Raw genomic sequence first — 23,382 nt, forward strand, 5'->3', positions numbered from 1 at the left:
ATATTGTAATCTTTCCTTTCTGATCTGCCTTTTCTTGTTATTGTTTATACCAAGAACTATCATAATAAATGTTAGTTGTTGAATGCAATGATGAACTGCTAATCTAGACTGGATAAAAGTGGTTACATATCCTCCTATGTATTCACAACTGTTCACAGAAATATCATTTAAGTGTTACATTATTCTTTATTAGTATAAAATGATTGTAAATATATAATAATAATGTAATTGTATTCAGAAAGATATATGAAATACTCCCCACTCCACCAAGAGTGTCTTTCTGCCATCCACCTAACCTTCGTAACCTCTTGGTTCATCCCTATGAAATCCCCAAACCACCTTCCCTACACTCTGGCTCCTACACTTGAAACTGCCCCCGGTGTAAAACCTGTCCCATGCATCCTCCCACCACCACCTACTCCAGTCCTGTAATCCGGAAGGTGCACACGATCAAAGGCAGAGCCACGTGATTTACCAACTGACCTGCATACACTGTGAAGCTTTTTATGTGGGAATGACCAGCAAAAAACTGTCCATTTGCATGAACAGACACAGGCAGACAGTGTTTGTTGGTAATGAGGATCACCCTGTGGCTAAACATGCCTTGTTGCATGGCCAGCAGATCTTGGCACAGTGTTACACTGTCCAGCTTATCTGGATACTTCCCACTAACACCTGTCAGAACTCCAAAGATGGGAACTTGCCCATCAGTATATCCTCTCTTCTCATGACCCACCAGGCCTCAACCTCTGCTAATTTCAAGTTGCTGCCGCTCATACCTCACCTGTCATTCAACAACATCTTTGCCTCTGTACTTCCACCTCGACTGACATCTCTGCCCAAACTCTTTGCCTTTACAAATGTCTGCTTGTGTCTGTGTATGTGCGGATGGATATTTGTGTGTGTGCGACTGTATACCTGTCCTTTTTTCCCCCTAAGGTAAGTCTTTCCACTCCCAGGATTGGAATGACTCCTTACCCTCTCCCTTAAAACCCACATCCTTTCTTCTTTCCCTCTCCTTCCTTCTTTCCTGATGAAGCAACTGTTTGTTGCGAAAGCTTGAATTTTGTCTGTATGTTTGTGTTTGTTTGTGTGTCTATCAACCTGCCAGCGCTTTTGTTTGGTAAGTCTCATCATCTTTGTTTTTAGATATATTTTTCCCACGTGGATGATTCCCTCTATTATATATATATATATATATATATCCAAATTGAACCCTGCCTGGAACAGTTCCGTCCTCCGTCACAGTGGGACCCACCTCCTCTTTCTCAAAATCACCCTCTCCAAACCTTCCAGGAATTTCTGACTTCCAGCCTTGCTTCTCAATCCTTCTTAAAAAACCTTAATCCTACTCCCAACATCACCACTGCTGAAGCCCAAGCTATCCGTGATCTGAAGGCTGACCGATCCATCGTCATTCTTCCGGCGGGCAAGGGTTCCACGACCATGGTACTTGATTGTCGGGAGTATGTGGCTGAGGGACTGCGTCAGCTTTCAGACAACACCACATACAAAGTTTGCCAAGGTAATCCCATTCCTGATGTCCAGGCGGAGCTTCAAGGAATCCTCAGAACCTTAGGCCCCCTACAAAATGTTTCACCTGACTCCATCAACCTCCTGACCCCACCGACACCCCGCACCCCTACCTTCTACCTTCTTCCTAAAATTCACAAACCCAATCATCCCGGCCGCCCCGTTGTAGCTGGTTACCAAGCCCCCACAGAACGTATCTCTGCCTACGTAGATAAACACCTTTAACCCATTACATGCAGTCTCCCATCCTTCATCAAAGACACAAACCACTTTCTCGAACGCCTGGAATCCTTACCCAATCTATTACCCCCGGAAACCATCCTTGTAACCATTGATGCCACTTCCTTGTACACAAATATTCCACACATCCAGGGCCTCGCTGCGATGGAGCACTTCCTTTCACGCCGATCACCTGCCACCCTACCTAAAACCTCTTTCCTCATCACCTTAGCCAGCTTCATCCTGAGCCACAACTTCTTCACTTTCGAAGGCCAGACATACCAACAATTAAAGGGAACAGCCATGGGCACCAGGATGTCCCCCTCGTACGTCAACCTATTCATGGGTCGCTTAGAGGAAGCCTTCTTGGTTACCCAGGCCTGCCAACCCAAAGTTTGGTACAGATTTATTGATGACATCTTCATGATCTGGACTCACAGTGAAGAAGAACTCCAGAATTTCCTCTCCAACCTCAACTCCTTTGGTTCCATCAGATTCACCTGGTCCTACTCCAAATCCCATGCCACTTTCCTTGACATTGACCTTCATCTGTCCAATGACCAGCTTCACACGTCTGTCCACATCAAACCCACCAACAAGCAACAGTACCTCCATTATGACAGCTACCACCCATTCCACATCAAACGGTCCCTTCCCTACAGCCTAGGTCTTCGTGGCAAACGAATCTGCTCCAGTCCGGAATCCCTGAATCTTTACACCAACAACCTGAAAACAGCTTTCACACCCCGCAACTACCCTCCCGATCTGGTACAGAAGCAAATAACCAGAGCCATTTACTCATCCCCTCAAACCCAGAACCTCCCACAGAAGAACCACAAAAGTGCCCCACTTGTGACAGGTACTTTCCGGGACTGGATCAGACTCTGAATGTGGCTCTCCAGCAGGGATACAACTTCCTCAAATCCTGCACTGAAATGAGATCCATCCTTCATGAAATCCTCCCCACTCCACCAAGACTGTCTTTCCGCCGTCCACCTAACCTTCGTAACCTCTTAGTTCATCCCTATGAAATCCTCAAACCACCTTCCTTACCCTCTGGCTCCTACCCTTGTAACCGCCCCCGGTGCAAAACCTGTCCAATGCACCCTCCCACCACCACTTACTCCAGTCCTGTAACACGGAAGGTGTACACGATCAAAGACAGAGCCACGTGTGAAAGCACCCACGTGATTTACCAACTGACCTGCCTACACTGTGAAGCTTTCTATGTGGGAATGACTAGCAACAAACTGTCCATTCGCATGAATGGACACAGGCAGACAGTGTTTGTTGGTAATGAGGATCACCCTGAGGCTAAACATGCCTTGGTGCACGGCCGGCACATCTTGGCACAGTGTTACGCTGTCCGGGTTATCTGGATACTTCCCACTAACACCAACCTGTCAGAACTCCGGAGATGGGAACTTGCCCTTCAGTATAGCCTCTCTTCTCGTTATCTGCCAGGCCTCAACCTCCGCTAATTTCAAGTTGCCGCCGCTCATACCTCACCTGTCTTTCAACAACATCTTTGCCTCTGTACTTCTGCCTCGACTGACATCTCTGCACAAACTCTGCCTTTACAAATGTCTGCTTGTGTCTGTGTATGTGCGGATGGATATGTGTGTGTGTGTGAGTGTATACCCCTTCTTTCCCCCTAAGGTAAGTCTTTCCGCTCCCGGGATTGGAATGACCCCTTACTCTCTTCCTTAAAATCCACATCCTTTCCCTCTCCTTCCATCTTTCCTGATGAGGCAAGAGTTTGTTGCAAAAGCTTGAATTTCATGTGTATGTTTGTGTGTCTATCGACCTGCCAGCACTTTCGTTTGGTAAGTCACATCATCTGTGTTTATATATACATAAAACAAAGATGAGGTGACTTACCGAACAAAAGCGCTGGCAGGTCGATAGACACACAAACAAACACAAACATACACACAAAATTCAAGCTTTCGCAACAGACTGTTGCCTCATCAGGAAAGAGGGAAGGAGAGGGGAAGACGAAAGGAAGTGGGTTTTAAGGGAGAGGGTAAGGAGTCATTCCAATCCCGGGAGCGGAAAGACTTACCTTAGGGGGAAAAAGGACAGGTATACACTCGCACACACGCACATATCCATCCACACATACAGACACAAGCGGACATATTTATGTGTGTGTGTGTGTGTGTGTGAATGTGTGTGCGTGTTTTCCATATCTCCTCCTAAGTCAATGGATCAGTTTCAACCAAACATGGTACACATAACAGCATCTGGAAAGAAAAATGTGGGGGGTGGGCACAGAGACAAGGAGGAGGAGGAGATGGATAGAAGTGGTGGTTGAAGTTGGAGATGGATGGAGAGAAAAGGAGAGGACAAGGAAGAGGAGAAGAAGAAAAAGGAGGAAATAAGTGGAGAAAGGGGGAGAAGGACATGAAGAGACAGAGGGGTGAGAAGGAGTGGGATAGTGAGAGGGGGAAGTAGGAGATGGCAGAGAGAGGGGGGTAGGAGGACATGGACAGAGGAGACAGACAGAGAGAGTGGGAGTGGGATATGGATAGCGAGAGGGTGAGGAAAAGATGTGTAATGAGAGGGGGGGGGAGGACAGAGATAGGGGAGAAGGAGATGGACAAAGAGAGAGGTAGGAGGAAATGGATAGAGAGAGTGGGAGGAGGAGAGTGACATAGGAAGGAGGAGATGGGTAGTGAGAGTGGGAGGAGAAGAAGAACAGAGAGCAGGAGAAGGAGGAGAGGGATAGAGTATGTAGTGTCTTTGTGGTAAAAATATTCCACTATGCAGTTGAAGTTCTATTTGTATTTGCAACATAGTGACTGAACTTCTGGCCATGAGCGTGATGGAGATAATTATGAAACTGTTTCACTTATTATTCTGCCTTAACTGCAGACAAAGTTTCTGAGAGGCTCAACAATGGATTTTTCCATCAGTTTCTCTTAAGACTTCTAAGCAGCACTTTTAATAATTTGTAATTAACCAAAATCTACCTAAAAGTATGTAATACTAAATATAAAAACAATGATAGTAATGTAATACCGACACTTACCTCCTGTGGCTTCCATAGATTTAACATAATCTTTTGCCAACTGTATATTTAGCGAAGTTGCTTTGAAAGTAGAACATTCGGGCCTAAGCCCAACAGAGTCCTGCTGATGAGGTGACCATTCCTGTTTAGAAGCAAGAAGGTATTGGAAGTATTAGTTTCTGCTACTCTTCAATGAACAAGTTATTTCAGTATGAGTAATACAAGTGTGAATTTGTAATTACTGTCTTGGAATATAGACAAACATGTTACCAGAAAGCAGTCAAATATTAATTGCTGTACCACTGTTTTATTTCCTCGTGCTGTGTACTGACCTGACAAAGATTTCTGTATTACATCTCATGCAGTTTAATGGCACTAATGTAATGACAATCTGGAATGTTAGCTACACTACTGGTCATTAAAATTGCTACACCAAGAAGAAATGCAGATGATAAACGGACAAATATATTATACTAGAACTGGCATGTGATTACATTTTCACACAATTTGGGTGCATAGATGATGAGAAATTAGTACCCAGAACAACCACCTCTGGCCGTAATAATGGCCTTGATACACCAGGGCATTGAGTCAAACCAAGCTTGGATGGCGTGTACAGGTACAGTTGCCCATGCAGCTTCAACACGATACCACAGTTCATCAAGAGTAGTGACTGGCGTATTGTGACGAGCCAGTTGCTCGGCCACCATTGACCAGACGTTTTCAATTGGTGAGAGATCTGGAGAATGTGCTGGCCAGGGCAGCAGTCGAACATTTTCTGTATCCAGAAACCCCGTACAGGACCTGCAACATGCGGTTGTGCATTATCCTGCTCAAATGTAGGGGTTCGCAGGGATCGAATGAAGGGTAGAGCCTTGGGTCATAAAACATCTGAAATGTGACGCCCACTGTTCAAAGTGCTGTCAATGTGAACAAGAGGTAACCAATGGCACCCCATACCATCATGCCGGGTGATACGCCAGTTTGGCAATGACAAATACATGCTTCCAATGTGCGTTCACCGAGATGTTGCCAAACACGGATGCAACCATCATGATGCTGTAAACAGAACCTGGATTCATCCCAAAAAAAATGACATTTTGCCATTCGTGCACCCAGGTTCGTTGTTGAGTACACCATCGCAGGTGCTCCTGTCTGTGATGCAGCATCAAGGGTAACCACAGCCATGATCTATGAGCTGATAGACCATGCTGCTGCAAATGTTGTCGAACTGTTCGTGCAGATGGTTGTTGTCTTGCAAACGTCCCCATCTGTTGACTCAAGGGTCAAGACGTGGCTGCACAATCCGTTACAGCCATGCGTATAAGATGCCTGTCATCTCGACTGCTAGTGATACGAGTCCATTGGAATCCAGCACGGTGTTCCGTATTACCCTCTTGAACCCACCGATTCCATATTCTGCTGACAGTCATTGGATCTTGACCAATGCGAGCAGCAATGTCGCGATACGATAAACCGCAGTCGCGATAGGCTACAATCTGACCTTTATCATAGTCGGAAATGTGATGGTACACATTTCTCCTCCTTACACAAGGCATCACAACAATGTTTCATCCAGGCAACGCCAGTCAACTGCTGTTTGTGTATGAGAAATTGGTTGGAAACTTTCCTCATGTCAGCACGTTGTAGGTGTCGCCACCAGCGCCAACCTTGTGTGAATGCTCTGAAAAGCTAATCATTTGCGTATTACAGCATCTTGTTCCTGTCGGTTAAATTTCACGTCTGTAGCACGTCATCTTTGAGGTGTAGCAATTTTAATGGCCATTAGTGTACTAAGAACCCTGTGTACTACCAAGTGTACTTCATACCAAAATTAATGATTTTCTGTCCGTTTCCATCCATGCAATGATCAAGGAAAATATTGCTGCCTATGTGCGTCATCATCCCCCTTAATGTCTCTTATTTTATTCTCATGACTGCTGAATAAGACATGAAATGGAGGCTGCAGAAGTATCACACTTTTTTTCCCTTGAATACCAGTCTGATAAATTTAACTAACAGAGACTTATCTAGGGGTTCCTCTAGTTCCACAAGCACCTCTGTTACTCTCTTGTATGGACAATGCCAGCCTGGTATAATCCTAGCAGCATGTCCCTTACTTCATAAGGAATCTAAATGTTCGATCAGTATACTGCAGAATTACAGAAATGCTTCACTTACTCAGAATCCTTACAATCAATTATGGTTTTCCATTCACCTTTGCAGATAATGATTCTTACATTTCCCCCCATTTCATCTTACTTCTTAGTACAGTGTAGGTAAAATAAAACTGGACTGGAAAATATTTACTATAAGACTGATGAAAGATTAACTCTTGTTACTGAAAATCATGGAACATGCTGGAAATTGTAACCATTACACTGATGCGGGGCTGTTTTCAATTTATCAAACTGCAAGATACACATAGCAGCTTTGACTGATGGATAGCAACAGTAGTTTTCATAGTTCTAGTGTATTTCTTCCATTGCGTAAGGATTATTTGTTGTTTCTACTGATTTTGCTCTTCTCAGACAATGCCTCATGCACTCATGACAAGGTTGTCAAGATGGTTTGTGCTGTTGCTCCACCTTTCTTACAATATCCATACTGTTGTTCATTTTCTGTGAGCTAATCCACATATGAACTGAAAATGTCTGAACATACTCATTAGCATTAACAATTTGGTGAAAGAATAGTGTTACAATGTGGACACCAGTCATTGTGCACTGAACACCAGTTTTTTTTTTTTAGGATTCATGTATCATGTCAAGCTGAAGCAGGCATCCCCTGAACAAATGAAATACTGAAGATCGAAAAGTCCTGATTCAACTTCACTCAAAAGCTACCAGAAGAACAATACACATGAAAATTTGTAAGGAATCATATGTAGGCTCCAATTTGGTAACATTTTGATTTGACAGTCTCTTAATTTTCACTGGAATAGAGAAATGGTGTCGAGATTTTGTCAGACTTTGTTCCAAGATTTTTTTCCGTTGAGCAATGTTTTCTGGTGTTCAAATTTTTTTTTGGATAGTTACAGTTTTTATTTGCTACAGAGTTCCTTTCAGACCATTTTTGCCACAAAGTTTGGAATTACATACTTTTCTGGATGTTTTGCCGAACTATACCAATCTTAAACTGTTGTGCGAACAGTTCTGCGCATATTTTCCATGAATTGCGCTTCACATAACACTTGGCAAAGAACACCTGATGTTTCGCCATGAGTACCACAGTGTGTTGCATTCAAATGCTCACTAAACATGTCTGCTCCCCTCACTTACTCAAATGCAAAGACACTGCCAAATACTCAGGACAGAGAATGTGAGATATGTGTATGTACTGAGATGTGACAGCAAATGACTGGAGAATCAAAATCACAGTTTCTACCATTTTCTGTGAGGGGCAGTTCTTCTGTTCATTAACAAGGGTCAATTTTGCATCAGTCTTATAAAAATTTTCCAGACCAGTTTTATTTTGCTAACAATGTACTACTCCTCAATACTGAAATGAAGTGATGTGCTTCAGACGCTCATCTCTGATGCCACAACTGAATACAATTCTTTCAGTTTGCTGCAAGTGTTATCTTAAATTTATCCATAGAGCTGCCATTTATTAGATTAAGTGATACTTTCCTATAGGTATCATCATCATCAGTGAACAATGTGATAGTACTGAAGACACCATCTGACATATCATCTATGTATATTAAGAACATTACAGTTCACATTATGCTGTATGTACTTTCTATCATATTCATATGTAAGTGCTTCTGTTGTTGTAACAGTAATCACTGTGTGAGAGAAGTTTTTGTATATCTGCACCACATCTGTGATGATAGCTATATAGTGACAGAAACTCTCACTTCATTATGATGCTGAATATTCAGTTGCTATTGATAATCATGCACTTTGCTCTTAATTGTGAACATATGCATATTGTACATTGACTATTTGCATTTTCCTATGAGCAGCTAGTTTGTTAATTACATTTTTCCCCAGTTTCATAACCAAGTTGATTAACACATGCTTGAGTCGTGGTGCTCAACTCTGAGGTGGCTGATTCAAGTCCCAGTGGTGAAAGGCCTGTAACTGTCTATGTTTTGCTGGCAGGGGAAGCAGAGTTGATGGCATAAAATACCTGCCCACTAGAATTTGTCTTTGGGTCACATCAACAATGAATATATCAGAAGAGAATTGTAACCCTTTCAGTACAAGAAAAATATTGAAGACTGTAGACAAAAATGGCTTGTTCCCATCCTTTGCAATGAACACTTACCAAAACAAGCTACTGAATACCAAACAATAGACAAATATGTGTGGGAAGACCACGGCAGAGTTTCTCTGATGGACTGGGACAGGCATGCAGGGATAAGATGATGATGATAATGATGATGATAGTGGTGGTGATGGTCTGTTCATTAGCAGGAACCTGGAGCTTGGCGACTCCTGGGTGCCATTTGAAGGAGGAAGAAAAAAGAAAGTTAGGGTTTAACATACAGTCAATGATGATATTATTAGAGACAGAGCAGAAGCTTGAATTTGGTAAGGATGTGGAAGGAAATGGAGCATGTCTTTTCAAAGGAACCATACTAGTATTTACAGTAATCAAAGAAAAACAAAATCTGTAGAGCCAGATAGGGAACTGAACCATAATCCTCCTAAATATGAATCCTGGTGCCATTCAGTTAGTTAGTTAGTTAATGACATGTTCCGTAGATCACCTGAACGATTATTTTTTTGAAATTATATGGAAAGAGTCAGTTTACGGGATATGTATGTGTGATTAGTGTTAACATTAATGAAAATATAATGTTTGGTCATAATAATGCATGCAACTACATTTAAAAAGCGGGTTTTTTATTTATTTCATTTATTGTTTTATTTATTTATTTATTTTTATTATGGGCTACCAGTTTTTAAATAAGAATTGACCCCCGAATTAGAAGGAGTTATTAAGAAGACAATTACAAAGTGAAAATCTTACAGCAGTATTGCCAGGAGTCATCAGTGTATGAGTAAATACGTATGAGTTATTAAGAAGACAATTCAAAAGTGAAAATCTTACAGCAGTATTGCCAGGAGTCATCAGTGTATGAGTAAATACGTATTTCACTGACTAATATATATCAGAAAATATTTTTAAAAAATACTTCTGAGTACATTAAAACTAGAGAGCATGCAGCCATCAGGATTGTTTGATAAGTGTCCTAAAAAGCAAATAACCATATTTAGGAATAAAAATACATTTTCATTTCTCAACAAAATCTCCATCCATGGTTGTCAATTATATTAAACGAGGGTGTTGTTTTTTCCGAAGAAACAGGTTTTGTCAAAATTCTCATGGACAATAATGATGCCTTTCTCACTTGAAGCAAAGTTGTTCTCTACAAGACAAATTTTCAGGATGGAGAATAGAATTAGTTATCATCTTATTGAAGAAAATAGTGGATAAAGAACTACTCTGAGACTAAATAAATGCACATTTGCTATTATAGCTGCTGTGGTGTTGGACAGTGTTTTACCTTGGTGAAAGAGCATCAGTTTCTTGTTTTTCATTCAGTTTCTGTTTCAGATGGCTCCACAATGAGGATAATAGATCCCAGTTACAGTTCTGCCATTTTCTGAGCAATTTATGAGGTTTTTTTTCTCTGATTGCTTGACACATTGTTGGATTCTGTTAAGAAGTTTCAAAACTGTGCACACTTCCTACAGAGTGAGGGTTTCACTCTGGAAACAATACCTAGGCTATGACTAAGCAATTATTCTATGATATCCTTTCTTTCAAAAATAAATGGTCATCAGTTTACGAACAGTCCATTTTTTCTCTATCCAGCAGTTGAACGTTCAAAGTGCACTAATCAGCAAGCTTTTACTAATGCTTCTTTTATAAGAAATAATATTCTACAAACCCAGTAAGATTATCTTTAGACTGGATGGAATGAATATTATGGTTTAACATCCAATCACCATCAACTTTAGATTGATGACCACAATTGTAATGTATTGAGTTTATGATGTTATGTGGAAGAAGCAAGTAGAACTGAAACCTCAAGTTAGTCTATAAAATATTTCCTGAATTCTGAATTTTCTTTTGTGTCTTTTTTTCACAAGCTGAATCTTTAAAATTGTGGTTGTGTGAATACTACAGGTAGAAATGTAACTTAAGTTAATTTGGCGGAAATTAATATATTGAGGAATGCACAGACTATCAATCCAGCTAAAATATATGAATAAAAAGCAATTTAATAGCTCACCTCCACACCTGTGTTGAACTGGATGATGCTGAAGTAGTCTTTTTCACTTAGATCATCCAATATCACTGACATGGCATCTTTAAGTTGAGATATTTTAGTCCCCCACATTGATCCACTTGTATCAAGAACAAATATAACATGTTTGGGTAACACTGGGAGTTCTCTTGGAACAAAGAAATGTACAAAATACCCATCCATTAACTGAAAAAAAAAATTTGTTGTGCAGCATTTGTTCATGATTACTGGAACAATACACATCACTCTGTTTTAGCACATAACTAACCAATACTTCCCCCTCTGGTCGTGATTTTCTGTCAACATCATATGTGAACACCACCTGATGAGACAAGTCATCCTTTCTCCTCAGTGCCAACTGCTGCTGCTTCATAGTTGGAGAGAAGTTTACAAGCAGTGACTTCCCTGAGTTACGTTTTGTTACAGTTATTGGATTCTTCTCTCCTGAATCAGAGGATTAATTATGAGTCAAATCTATTTTGTGCATAAATCAGAAGATTTGGTTAAAGTATTCCATTAGCTTCATTGATTATCATGAATTAAAAGTAATTAAAGAAACTGCATACTGTAATATTTATAGTACTATTGATGATATGCTTTGTAGAAAGAAGAGAGAGAGGATAACAACTCTTTTGTATCCTTTGCAGATGGCACTAAGTCACACTGACAACAACTGCGCCTCTATGCTACATGTAGCTAGGACTTCGCATGTACTTCCCTGCAAACTAGATTCTGGGAAATTGTACCTGTTTTCTGTACTAGGAATACTGTTGCCAACATTCTGTTCAACAGTAAATGCAAGCTTCCAGCTATAGAGCACAGTGGAATTTACAGGATTTCCTGCAATTTAGGTGTCAAATTATGTATAGATCAATCAGGACTGAATTTTTTCATTTTGAGAAGACAGAAGGAGTGATCTGTTTTACTTGCTAAAAACTTTCTAACACCAAGCTTGCATAAATATTTCTTTATTTAAAACAACCGTTTTTGACAAACATCACAAAAACACAGTACACTGTAGCATGTATGTTTGCATAAGTTGGATGCATTCTAAACATTGGATGTTTAGAATATGTCCAGCTTATGTAAACGGAAGTGTTACAGTGTACTGTGTTTTTGTGATGTAACAATCATCTGTGGGTGGTATATGTATGGACATTGCCAATTGCACAAGGTGCTTTATGTTTTTAAATATTTTGGTTATGACAAATCTTTTATAATGTGCTGTTTTTTATCCACATTACAACTTGGTGTGAGGTTCAACTTAAAAGGAACATGTTTCATAACAAAAGTATTTTTTAAGACCAGAAGATGACACCAAGGATTGTTGAAACCTGTCGTTCTGAGTAAGGAAATATTCATGTGATCTTGGCATTAGAAAGTTTTTATCAAGAAAGATTGGAAACTAAAAAATAAATATTACACCTTTGCTGGACATGTTTTCTTATGATATTAAATTTACTGTCAGTAGAGCAAACACTGGACTCACATTCAGGAGGATGACAGTTCAAATGCTCATCTGGTCACCCAGGTTTAAGTTTTCCATGATTTCCCTAAGTCAATTTAGGCAAATATCAGGGTGGTTTCTTTGAAGAGACACAGCTAATTTCCCTCCCAGTCCCTCCCTAATCTGAGCTTGTACAGCATCTCTAATGACTTCAATGTTGATAGGATGTTAAACTTTAATATTCTTTGTTTCACATAGCAAAGAAAGACAGAAAGATAACATTACTTGAAATTCTGGCTACCAATAAACACCAAGCATAGAATCCTGACTTTATCCTTAATGATCAAATACAGTGTCATTATTCACCCTTCCTAGAGTAGCTACAGCCAGTTAATATTTTTCTCGCCATTAGATAATATGCTTGTTGTAAATAGTGCACCTGTTTCCCACTCACATTCCATTGACTCCTTCCTCCCCTCTGCTGCCCCCTTTCTAGCTTGTTTATCACATCCACCAGTTATTTTGTCCATGTAACATAGTAGTCTGTGACAGTATTCATTTGTGTGCTGATTTGGCCTGTACATACTTGTAATTTTAATCTTTTAGTGTTATGTAACATAAAGTCTATTTGTTCATAGCTTCTTTGTGTATTTCATTAAGCTTGTGTCTTTTGTATGCCATAGATATGTAGTTGTGAAAGGTCACATATCTTTGAAAAAACAATCACTGTGCAGCTAAAAGTTGTTGTTTGTGTTGTGTGAACTATCTATTTGGTCTTAAGCTGCCTGAGGATGGCCTAGACAGCCAAAAGCCAGGTCAGAATGAACTATAAAATAAATATTGCTTTGCAACATCAATACAATATACTTCCACTTTGATATGTCTACATTCTTCCAATTACTGATGGAATATTCTATAGATGTTGGTTGCAGAGTGATTGCAATAATTAATATTGTGAAATAATGTGAGACTGAAAAATTACAGATTACTATAAAATTACAAAGAAACAGAAGGACTGACAATTACTTACCTTAACGGAACAAACTTTTAAGTACTTCTGAAAGGCACATATAAAAATATAAAAAAACTACCCTAACTTTTAGAACTGTTAACTCAATCCTTGGGTAGGAAGGGAAATAGGTTGGGGAAGGTTAGAAAAAAGGAGAAGCAGGCCACTCAGACTACAGGCTTGGAGGGACCAACCTGTTATTAGGTTGAGGGGAGATAGAAATGTCTATCAGCAGTTTTTAAAATTTCTTCTTCTGAAGGTAATATGGGACTCAAATTCGGGAGGATTACAGTTCAAATCCACAATCAACCATTTCAGTTTAGGTTTTTCACATAAATCATATAAGGCAAATGCTGGGATGGTTTCTCTGAAAGGGCACAGTCTATTTTCTTCCCTGTCCATAACCACTCTGAGCTAGTTCTGTGTCTCTAACGACCCCACTGATGATGGGATGTTAGAGCCTAATCTTATTACTTTTTTCCTGAAGATAAGTATTGTCAGCCATTCTGTATACTTACAATTTGACATATTTCTCAATTGTTTTTTATATAAATATACAGGGTGGTCCATTGATAGAGGCTGGGTCAAATATCTCACGAAATAAGCATCAAAATAAAAAACTACAAAGAATGAACCTTGTCTAGCTTGAAGGCGGAAACCAGATGGCGCTAGGGTTGGCCCACTAGATGGCACTGCCATAGGTCAAACAGATATCAACTTCTGTTTTTTAAATGGGAACTCCCATTTTTTATTACATATTCGTATAGTACGTAAAGAAATATGAATGTTTTAGTTGGACCACTTTTTTCCCTTTGTGATAGATGGCACTGTAATAGTCACAAACGTATAAGTACATGGTATCACATAACATTCCACCAGTGCATACGGTATTTGCTTCATGATACATTACACATGTTAAAATGGACCGTTTACCGATTGCGGAAAAGGTCAATATCGTGTTGATGTATGGCTATTGTGATCAAATTGCCCAGCAGGCATGTGATATGTATACTGCTCTGTATCCTGGACATCATCCAAGTGTCTGGACCGTTCGCGGGATAGTTACGTCATTTAAGGAAACAGAAAGTGTTCAGCCACATGTGAAATGTCAACCATGACCTGCAACAAATGATGATGCCCAAGTAGGTGTTTTAGCTGCTGGCACATCAGTAGCAGACAAATTGTGTGAGAATTGGGAATCTCAAAAACGTCGGTGTTGAGAATGCTACATCAACATCAATTGCACCCATACCATATTTCTATGCACCAGGAATAGCATGGCAACTACTTTGAACATCGTGTACAGTTCTGCCACTGGGCACAAGAGAAATTATGGGACGATGACAGATTTTTTGCAGGCGCTCTATTTAGTGATGAAGCATCATTCACCAACAGTGGTAACATAAACCAGCATAATATGCACTATTGGGCAATGGAAAATCCATGTTGGCTGTGACAAGTGGACCTTGGCGGGTTAATGTATGGTGCGGCATTATGGGTGGAAGGATAATTGGCCCCCATTTTATCAATGGCAACCTAAATGGTGCAATGTATGCTGATTTCCTACATAATGTTCTACCGATGTTACTACAAGATGTTTCACTGCATGACAGAATGGTGATGTACTTCCAACACAATGGATGTCCAGCACATAGCTCACGTGCGGTTGAAACAGTATTGAATAGCATATTTCATGACAGGTGGATTGGTCATCGAAGCAATTTACCATGGCCCGCATGTTCACCGGATCTGACGTCCCTGGATTTCTTTCTGTGGGGAAAGTTGAAGGATATTTGCTATCGTGATCCACCAACAATGCCTGACAATATGTGTCAGCCCATTGTCAATGCATGTGCGGACATTACGGAAGGCAAACTACTCACTGCCGAGAGGAATGTCGTTACACATATTGCCAAATGCATTGAGGTTGATGGAGATAATTTTGAGCATTTATTGCATTAATGCGGTATTTACAGGTAATCACGCTGTAACAGCATGCGTTCTCAGAAATGGTAAGTTCACAAAGGTTCATGTATCACATTGGAACAACCGAAATAAAATGTTCAAACGTACCTATGTTCTGTATTTTAATTTAAAAAACCTGCCTGTTACCAACTGTTCATCTAAAATTGTGAGCCATGTGTTTGTGACTTTTACAGCACCATCTATCACAAAACAAAAAAAAGTGGTCTAACTAAAACATTCATATTTCTTTATGTACAACACAAATATGTAATAAAAAATGGGGGTTCCTATTTTTTAAAAAATGCAGTTGATATGCGTTTAATCTATGGCAGCGCCATCTAGCGGGCCAACCATAGCGCCATCTGGTTTCCCCCTTCAAGCTAGACAAGTTTGGGTCATTGCAGTTTTTTCATTTGACACTTATTTCTTGAGATATTTTGCCCGGCCACGATCAATGGACCACCCTGTATATAATTATATATTATAGCATGTGAGATGTAAAGAGAATAGTGTGCCAGATCAGCAGTCATTTAGAAACAGGAAAAAATGTAATCATATCTGGAAAGATATTCTACTATTCAGAAGAACTGCTGATTGAATAAGGAGCTCTTGTATGTACATAATACAAAAGTTCAACAATTGTGGAAATTCCTGGATGGAAAATTATGTAAATAAAACAAGCAACCACTTATGAAAAGAAACTGGTACATGGTGCACATAATAGAAATGATCTGACTAGCTTTCAACTTCTTGCTTTTTTACTGTAGTACACACAACCACACAGGTAACCAAATGCCCACACTGTATGAATGCTTGGATGTCTGTGTGAAAATGTATACTGCTACTAGAAAAAGAACAAGAGCTCAAATGCCAATGTTAACTGTTTTCTATTATGTGTTTCTGTACATCATGAACCACTCCTCTATAGGTAATGGTATTCTTTGCCGTATTTTGCGTATGAATACAAAAGTTAATTTTCTAGCAGATGACTTACTTGTACCACGAATGTTGTGATCTCCGCAGCAGTTACTGAAGTAAGTGCCATATGCAGTTACACTTTCATTCACTATAGATCTAGCTTCATTAAGCTGTATGTTTACACTGAGGTCTCGAACAGTCTGTAAAAACAACATCAAGAGTTTCATATTTGACAATGCTGTACTAAACATGTCAGTCTACATAAGACACACAGGAGACAAGACACAAGGTAGATATGACATACTAGTTTAAAAAGCAGCAGAAAATAGAAAGCAACACTTTCAAAGCCAAAAGACTATCAGACTTTCAGAAGGTAAACTCCTTTATTTTGGAAGAAAAGATGAAAAGGTAGTTCTTAAAACATGATGCAGAAAAGTAATTCAGAACATTGGGAAAAAGAGAAATGCTAAAATTTGTTAAGACAGAAATTGACAGCCTAAATCATACGAGGAATACAGCGTCCAGTATTTTGTATAACATTAACACAAAGCATGGTGATTCCTACATCTTCATCTACATCTACATCTATAACCTACAAACCACCATGAGGTGTGTGGCAGAGGGTACGTCCCATTGTACCAGTTACTAGAGTTTCTTCCTGTTCCATTCATGCATGGGGCATGGGAAGAATGATTGTTTGAATGCCTCTGTGCCTGCAGTAATTATTCTGATCTTATCCTCATGATCCCTGTGTGAGCAATACATAGATGGTTGTAATATATTCATAGAATCATCACTTGAAGCTGGTTCTTGAAACCTTATTAATAGACTTTCTCAGGACAGATCACGACTATCTTCAAGAGTATTCCAGATCAGTTCTTTTAGAGTCTCTGTGGCACTCTGCCACAGATCAGACAAACCTGTGAACATTGGTGCTGCCCTTCTCTGCTTATGTTCAATATCCCCCGTTAGTTCTCTTTGGTACAGGTCCAACACACTTGAGTAATATTCTAGAATCGGCCACACGAGTGATTTGTAAGCAATGTCCTTTGTAGACTGATTGTGCTTCCCTAGTATTCTACCAATAAACTGAAGTCTACCACCTGCTTTGCCCATGACTGAGCCTATGTGATCATTCCATTTCACATCCCTGCAAAGCGTTACACCCAGGTATTTGAGGTATTTGTAAGAATTGGCTGATTCCAACAGTGACTCACTGATATTATAGCCATAAGATACTACATTTTTTTTCTTTTTGTGAAGTGCACAATTTTACATTTCTGAACAATTAAAGCAATCTGCCAGTCTTTGCACCACTTTGAAATCTTATCAAGATCTGACTGAATATTTATGCAGCTTCTTTCAGACAGTGCTTCATCACAGATAATTGCATCATCTACAAAAAGTCTGAGGTTACTGTTAATATTGTATACAAGGTCATTGATATACAACAGGAACAGGAAGGGTCCTAACACACTCCCCTGGGGCACACCTGAAATTACTTCTACATCTGATGATGACTTTCCATCCAAGGTAACACTCTGTATCCTCCCTACCAAAAAGTCCTCAATCCAGTCACAAATTTCACTTTTTATGCCATATGATCATACTTTTGACAATAAGCATAGGTGTGGCACTGCATCAAATGCTTTTGGAAATCATCTACCTGACTGCCTTGATCCAAACCTTTCCGTATGTCCTGTGAGAAAAATTTAAGCTGGATTTCACATGATCAATGTTTTCAGAATCCATGTTGTTTGGCATTAAGGAGGCTGTTCTGTTCAAGGTATCTCATTATGTTTGATGTGACACCTCTTTTAAATCATGCCTCATTCAAGATATCAAAATGAGTTTTTCAGGAAATGAAAGTACACAGAGGGGCACAAGATATATGGCAAAGGGATAAATATATTGGTTGAGTATTCTAGGAATTAATGCTCTCAGAATTTTAGCAGTAAACCAAACTGTAATGCAACATGTCTCCCACTGAGGGTGGATAACCTCTTTGTGACCCTTTTGTACCTACTAAATGAATCCACGATAAACACACTTCTCTTCTTTGGATCTTTTCTTTTCCTCAGTGAGTCCTCTTGGGTAAAGTTTCCAGAATTAAGAGTAAATATTTATTGGATGTTCTGTTTTGAGTTATTCTTTGTCAATTATGTAATCTAATAACAATGTATCTTTATGCCTATTTACCTGCAACATGATACATTTCTTTGTGTTCAGAGTCAACTAGCAATTTCTCCACCAAGTGTCAGTTCTTTGCAGATTTTCATGCATTTCACTACTGTTTTATAGTGTTGTGACTTCTCTATATACATCAGCATTGACCTATGTCACATTATAGGTTACACTAAGTTTTGGTCAACATATCATTCAGCTGTTATTAAAGACATGAACTATGTGGTACCTATATAAAGTATAATTGCTGCAAATGGTAAGAGAGAGAAGACAATCACAGAGTGAGGCAGAGACAGATAGTGAGAAAGAAGTGAAGCTCTGGAAGTAGCTGTGGTCAGCAACAGAGAGTGTGCTGCTGTGAGACTAGCAGTCCCTCTGCACACACAGGTAGAGTGCAATGTGTGGACTCTGACTGGAGGTGAGGCAGCCAGTAGTGTGATGGGAGCCTTGTCTGTCGGTAGCTGTTCCAGAGGCTGAGATTGTGGTGCATAGTTTTAGAATGCATGAATGCATCCATCATGAAAGGTGAACATCGGGGCTGGTGATTGACTACGTTACATAAGCAAATGGTAAGTTAACCTCGGACATCTTCAAAAGACATTGTGAATATTTATAGCTAAAGCTAAGGTGATTGACTATGTTTCATAAGTAAATGGTGTGATTGACTATGTTTCATAAGTAAATGGTACATTAACTATAGTAATCTTCAAAAGGCATTGTGAAGATTTAAAGCGAGAGTATCAATGTTATGTGACACCAGTTGGAAGTAATTATGTTTGAGAACATAACTGAATTGCATTGTGGACATGTTTCCATACAAGTGTAAGTTATCCACCAGAGAATTAGTGAATTGGTGGATAGGTTACACTTCTATGGAAACATGTATGTAATAATAATTGAAACTGGTAGTAAGACAAGCTGCTTCGAACTTGAGGTCTTATTCACTGATACACCTAATTAACATTAATACCAGAGAGAGAAGAGACTAGATATCTCAGGAACCTGACTTGTCAAAAAGGGAATGTAGATGTTAAGAAATCAGCTTAATTTCTTGTTGTATGGGTTAAGGCTAAATGCAGATTGCATATGTTTATGAAAACTGTCATTGAGCATAATCCTGTTAATAACAAACGTCTTTATTGAACAGTCTTCAGCATAGTAACAGTAAATGTTTTTTTATTAAGCTCATCTGTTTTAAGACAATTTCAACCTGCATTTTTTAAAAGTTGGATAAGTAAATTTAATACATTGTTTTATGAAAAGATTTTTATGTTTCTGGAGGTTGCTAATTTAATGTGATTGCATTTGTGCACATACAATTTGAAGTGAGGTTTAGTAATTCTGTATGCAGTCTGCATGAACAAATTTTAGTGCACCTAGTAGGTTATCAAATTAAACTCATTAAAAATTATGAGCACTAACAGCAATGTGGTAGAGCACCATGTAACTGTTCAACAATGTTGTATTTATGTTGGGCTGCTGAGTATCAAATAAAGTGTATGAAAGTGTTACTATGACTATCAGTAATGATCCATTACATTCTACTTCTCAAAATCCATGTCTCTTCCCAACTCGAGCAGCATCCACAGATTCATAGGGCTTCTAACATTATCCACTATGTCATTTTCATATATTGCACAGAGTATTGGTCCTATAATACTTCCTTGCAGTACATGCACACCTACTTTTACATCTGAAGATTTCTGCCAGTTAAGTACAACAAGATGTGCTCTATTAGCTAGGAACTCTTCAGTCTAATCATAGCTGGTCTGTCATTCTGACTGCTTGTCCTTTAGTCTTGGGCAGCATTTGCCCCCAACTCTTTTCTATTGACTAGTCATTCTCTCATATGGGAGCAACAGGTGATACATGACAGTATACATGTGTGGTATAGGTAACACATAAGCATCCCTAGTGGCAACTAGTCAAATACAAGGAGAGTGCTATGGTTTCGAAACAAACTGGCTGAGAACCCGAGATAACCTGGCCTTGACACTTGGTATGTCAAATGCATTAAAGAGGTATCTGCAGAACATTCTCTGATCAACACTACATACAGGGTGTTTCAAAGTCTTTGAAACAAATGCCATTGGAAACAAATTTTGTTAAAAACAGAATATTCACTGATATGTCATGGTGGCATTAGGCATCACTTAAGACTGATTATGCCCCTGAGAGATGGTATGGCATAGCCACTCTGTGGTGTTTGTATGCAGTGTGTATTGCCTATTGTCCAGGCATCTGCTCTGTGTGAAAGGTGGTAGGTCAAGTAAAATTGAAGTTCCTGACTCACATCTAAAATATCACTCATTCTTATGGTTTCTTATTGACAATCACTCTATCAATTTACAGGAGTAGGTAGTAAATTGACCACCTGCTTAGTACACTCTGCTAGTTTGGTGAAATCTTATTTTTCAAGGGCCATTGAATACAAAAGGGCACATAGTATTACTGGAAAGTATCAGCCAACAGTTTGTTTCCAATGAAAGTTATTCTCCACTGTGTGGTCTATCCATATTGATCTTTGTCACAAAGACTTTGAAACATATTGTATATTTATTGTGAAAGCCTCTGCAATCTTAAAATTTTTACTCTGTCAGTTTCTGGTGAGGTTAAGATTTAAATTAGATGGCTTTCAATTACCTGTCCTGGGTCCAATGATATAACATGTTTGTACAAAGAGAGCTTACGACTTAGCAGCTCTTCATATGTTATGTTGAAACTAAGTTTGCTTCTTGGTTCCACATTAACTGACACAGTGAATGTGTTTGTGTCTCTGAAACAAAGAATTAAAAAGGTCCATTAGTTTCACTATAGCAGTGTATACTTTACCCTTCATATAAATGTCAGGTGTGATATTGAAAAGTATCATATGGGTAAAAAGTTCTCATTTTAATTGCTGTGTCAAATTTGGATAAAATCTGAAGCTTTCAATGATTGCCTCCATCATTGTCATCAAGACTAAGTCTGACGATCATAAAACTGGTGAGCCACATACTGAATTCTCACATGGGATCCCATTTTGGCACTTAGCAGGAAGTTAGTGCTATTGGCTCTCCAACGTACTATCTGAACAAGCACTTAAGTAAACTATTGGCACCTATAGTCAGTTACTGCAGACACAATGTTAAGAACTCATAAAAGTTTGTTGATATTATAAGATGGGTGGAGGAGAAATACAAGTGAAGTTATGGTCAACCTCAACATGGTCTCCCTTTTTATAGTGGTACCAGTGGAAAACACATTAAAATTACTGGATGCTCATTCCTCCCCTCAAATTTTGAAATTATTACAACACGATTTGATGACCACTTATTTTTTGTATGGTGGAAGTTACTATGAAATGACTAATGGAACAGCTGTGGTAGTCAAATACAAATAGTAAAGCCAGCTGTGGAATGTTCCACATCTCCTCTGATAAAGAAATCTGAAGCTGTTCACACAAGTTCGGTAAGGTCATGATGACCTTCTTCTTTAACTGTACGGCCCTTCTGCACATAGACTTCCTCAAATGTGGAACCACAATCAATGCACAGCACAGTGAAGACACTTTGCAGAAACTGCATTGTGTCATAAAGTCAAAAAGCCTCAGGATGCTGTTTTGGATGGAATTATGCTGTTGCACAACAACACCCACCCACTGTTGCATGAGAACATCCGCCCCTTTACTACCAATTGGGCAAAATCTATTCTTCAGCTATTAGGTTGGGTAACACTGCAACATGATCTATACAGCCTGGATCTTTCACCATGTGACTTTTACATCTTTAGTGACTTGAAGAAAGACATAGATAGACATTTGTTTTGTGTTTTACAAGGAAGTGCAAGACTGGGTGTTGTTATGGACCCATCTGGGGCCAACTGCATTCGATCAAACAGGAATTGACTTGTTTATCTCCCAATGGGATAAATGTCTTATGTGAGTGGTGATTAATTTTGAATGGAACTAGTCCATGGTCCTGTTGTGGCAGGTGTTTGGTTTTCGTCTGACTGCCCCTTAATAAAATAAATTTAAAATACAATAGTGTAATTTTTAGCTATCATGTACTTAGTTGTTTTCTGAAATTCTTAAATAGTTTTATCTTCAAACATTAAGACTGATATTTAAACATACACTAATAATACTAATGGTTAATAACTCTTCGTAAATTACCAGATTTAATTGTGGTTAAGAGTGATAACAATGAAAATGGGTATCTATTACTAAATCTTTTATAATGAGCCCACACTTGTAACTGTGGTACATTATTTCATGCACACACACACAAAGTGGTGGGTGCATGGTAGTGTGCATCTGGTTGTCTAGATGACTGTGTGTGTGAATGTGTGTGCTTTCTATTATAAAAAGAGGCAAAGCTTCCCTTATTTTACATACTGCTCTATCCAGGAATTCTCAGTATTGCTAAGCTTACTGTGAAAATATTTGCAGTGATATTTTTTGATTGGAAAAATGAAAAAGGAGTTAGTAGAATTAGGTTATTGATTAATAGCTGTATCCTTGGACCCGTATATTGTGCTCCAGTTTTAAGTTCATAATATTTTGTTATTGTTCTAATAATGCGTCTTTGGTTTACATCATGTGATGTATTTGGATTAACTTACCAATAAAAATCACGTACAAATTAAACTTAATGTAAAAATGGAAATGTGTCATATTAGAAAACAACTGTGTGAATGTATCATTCCATTACATGTCCCTATAATTTGTTACACCCAAGTATTTCTATGATTTGCCTGATCCCAGTTACTATTCATTCATATTTTACATTTTGAAAAGTGTACAATTTCAAATTTCTAAACATTTACAGAAAGTTGCCAATCCATGC

At 38.9% G+C, this 23,382-nt stretch overlaps 1 protein-coding gene across 1 annotated transcript in view; it reads right to left on the reverse strand.

The window, feature by feature from the left end:
- LOC126417097 (inter-alpha-trypsin inhibitor heavy chain H4-like) overlaps positions 1-23,382 on the reverse strand; it is a 138,801-nt gene that overhangs the window by 27,904 nt on the left and 87,515 nt on the right. Inside the window, exons 4-8 of the mRNA XM_050084994.1 lie at positions 21,200-21,332; positions 16,449-16,572; positions 11,302-11,477; positions 11,019-11,219; positions 4,787-4,907 (exon numbers count right to left, since the gene is read on the reverse strand). Of these exons, the coding sequence (XP_049940951.1) occupies positions 4,787-4,907; positions 11,019-11,219; positions 11,302-11,477; positions 16,449-16,572; positions 21,200-21,332 (755 nt within the window). The remainder of the gene's footprint in view (positions 1-4,786; positions 4,908-11,018; positions 11,220-11,301; positions 11,478-16,448; positions 16,573-21,199; positions 21,333-23,382) is intronic.

This window comes from Schistocerca serialis, chromosome 1, assembly GCF_023864345.2.
Source record: "Schistocerca serialis cubense isolate TAMUIC-IGC-003099 chromosome 1, iqSchSeri2.2, whole genome shotgun sequence".
NCBI lineage: Eukaryota > Metazoa > Arthropoda > Insecta > Orthoptera > Acrididae > Schistocerca > Schistocerca serialis.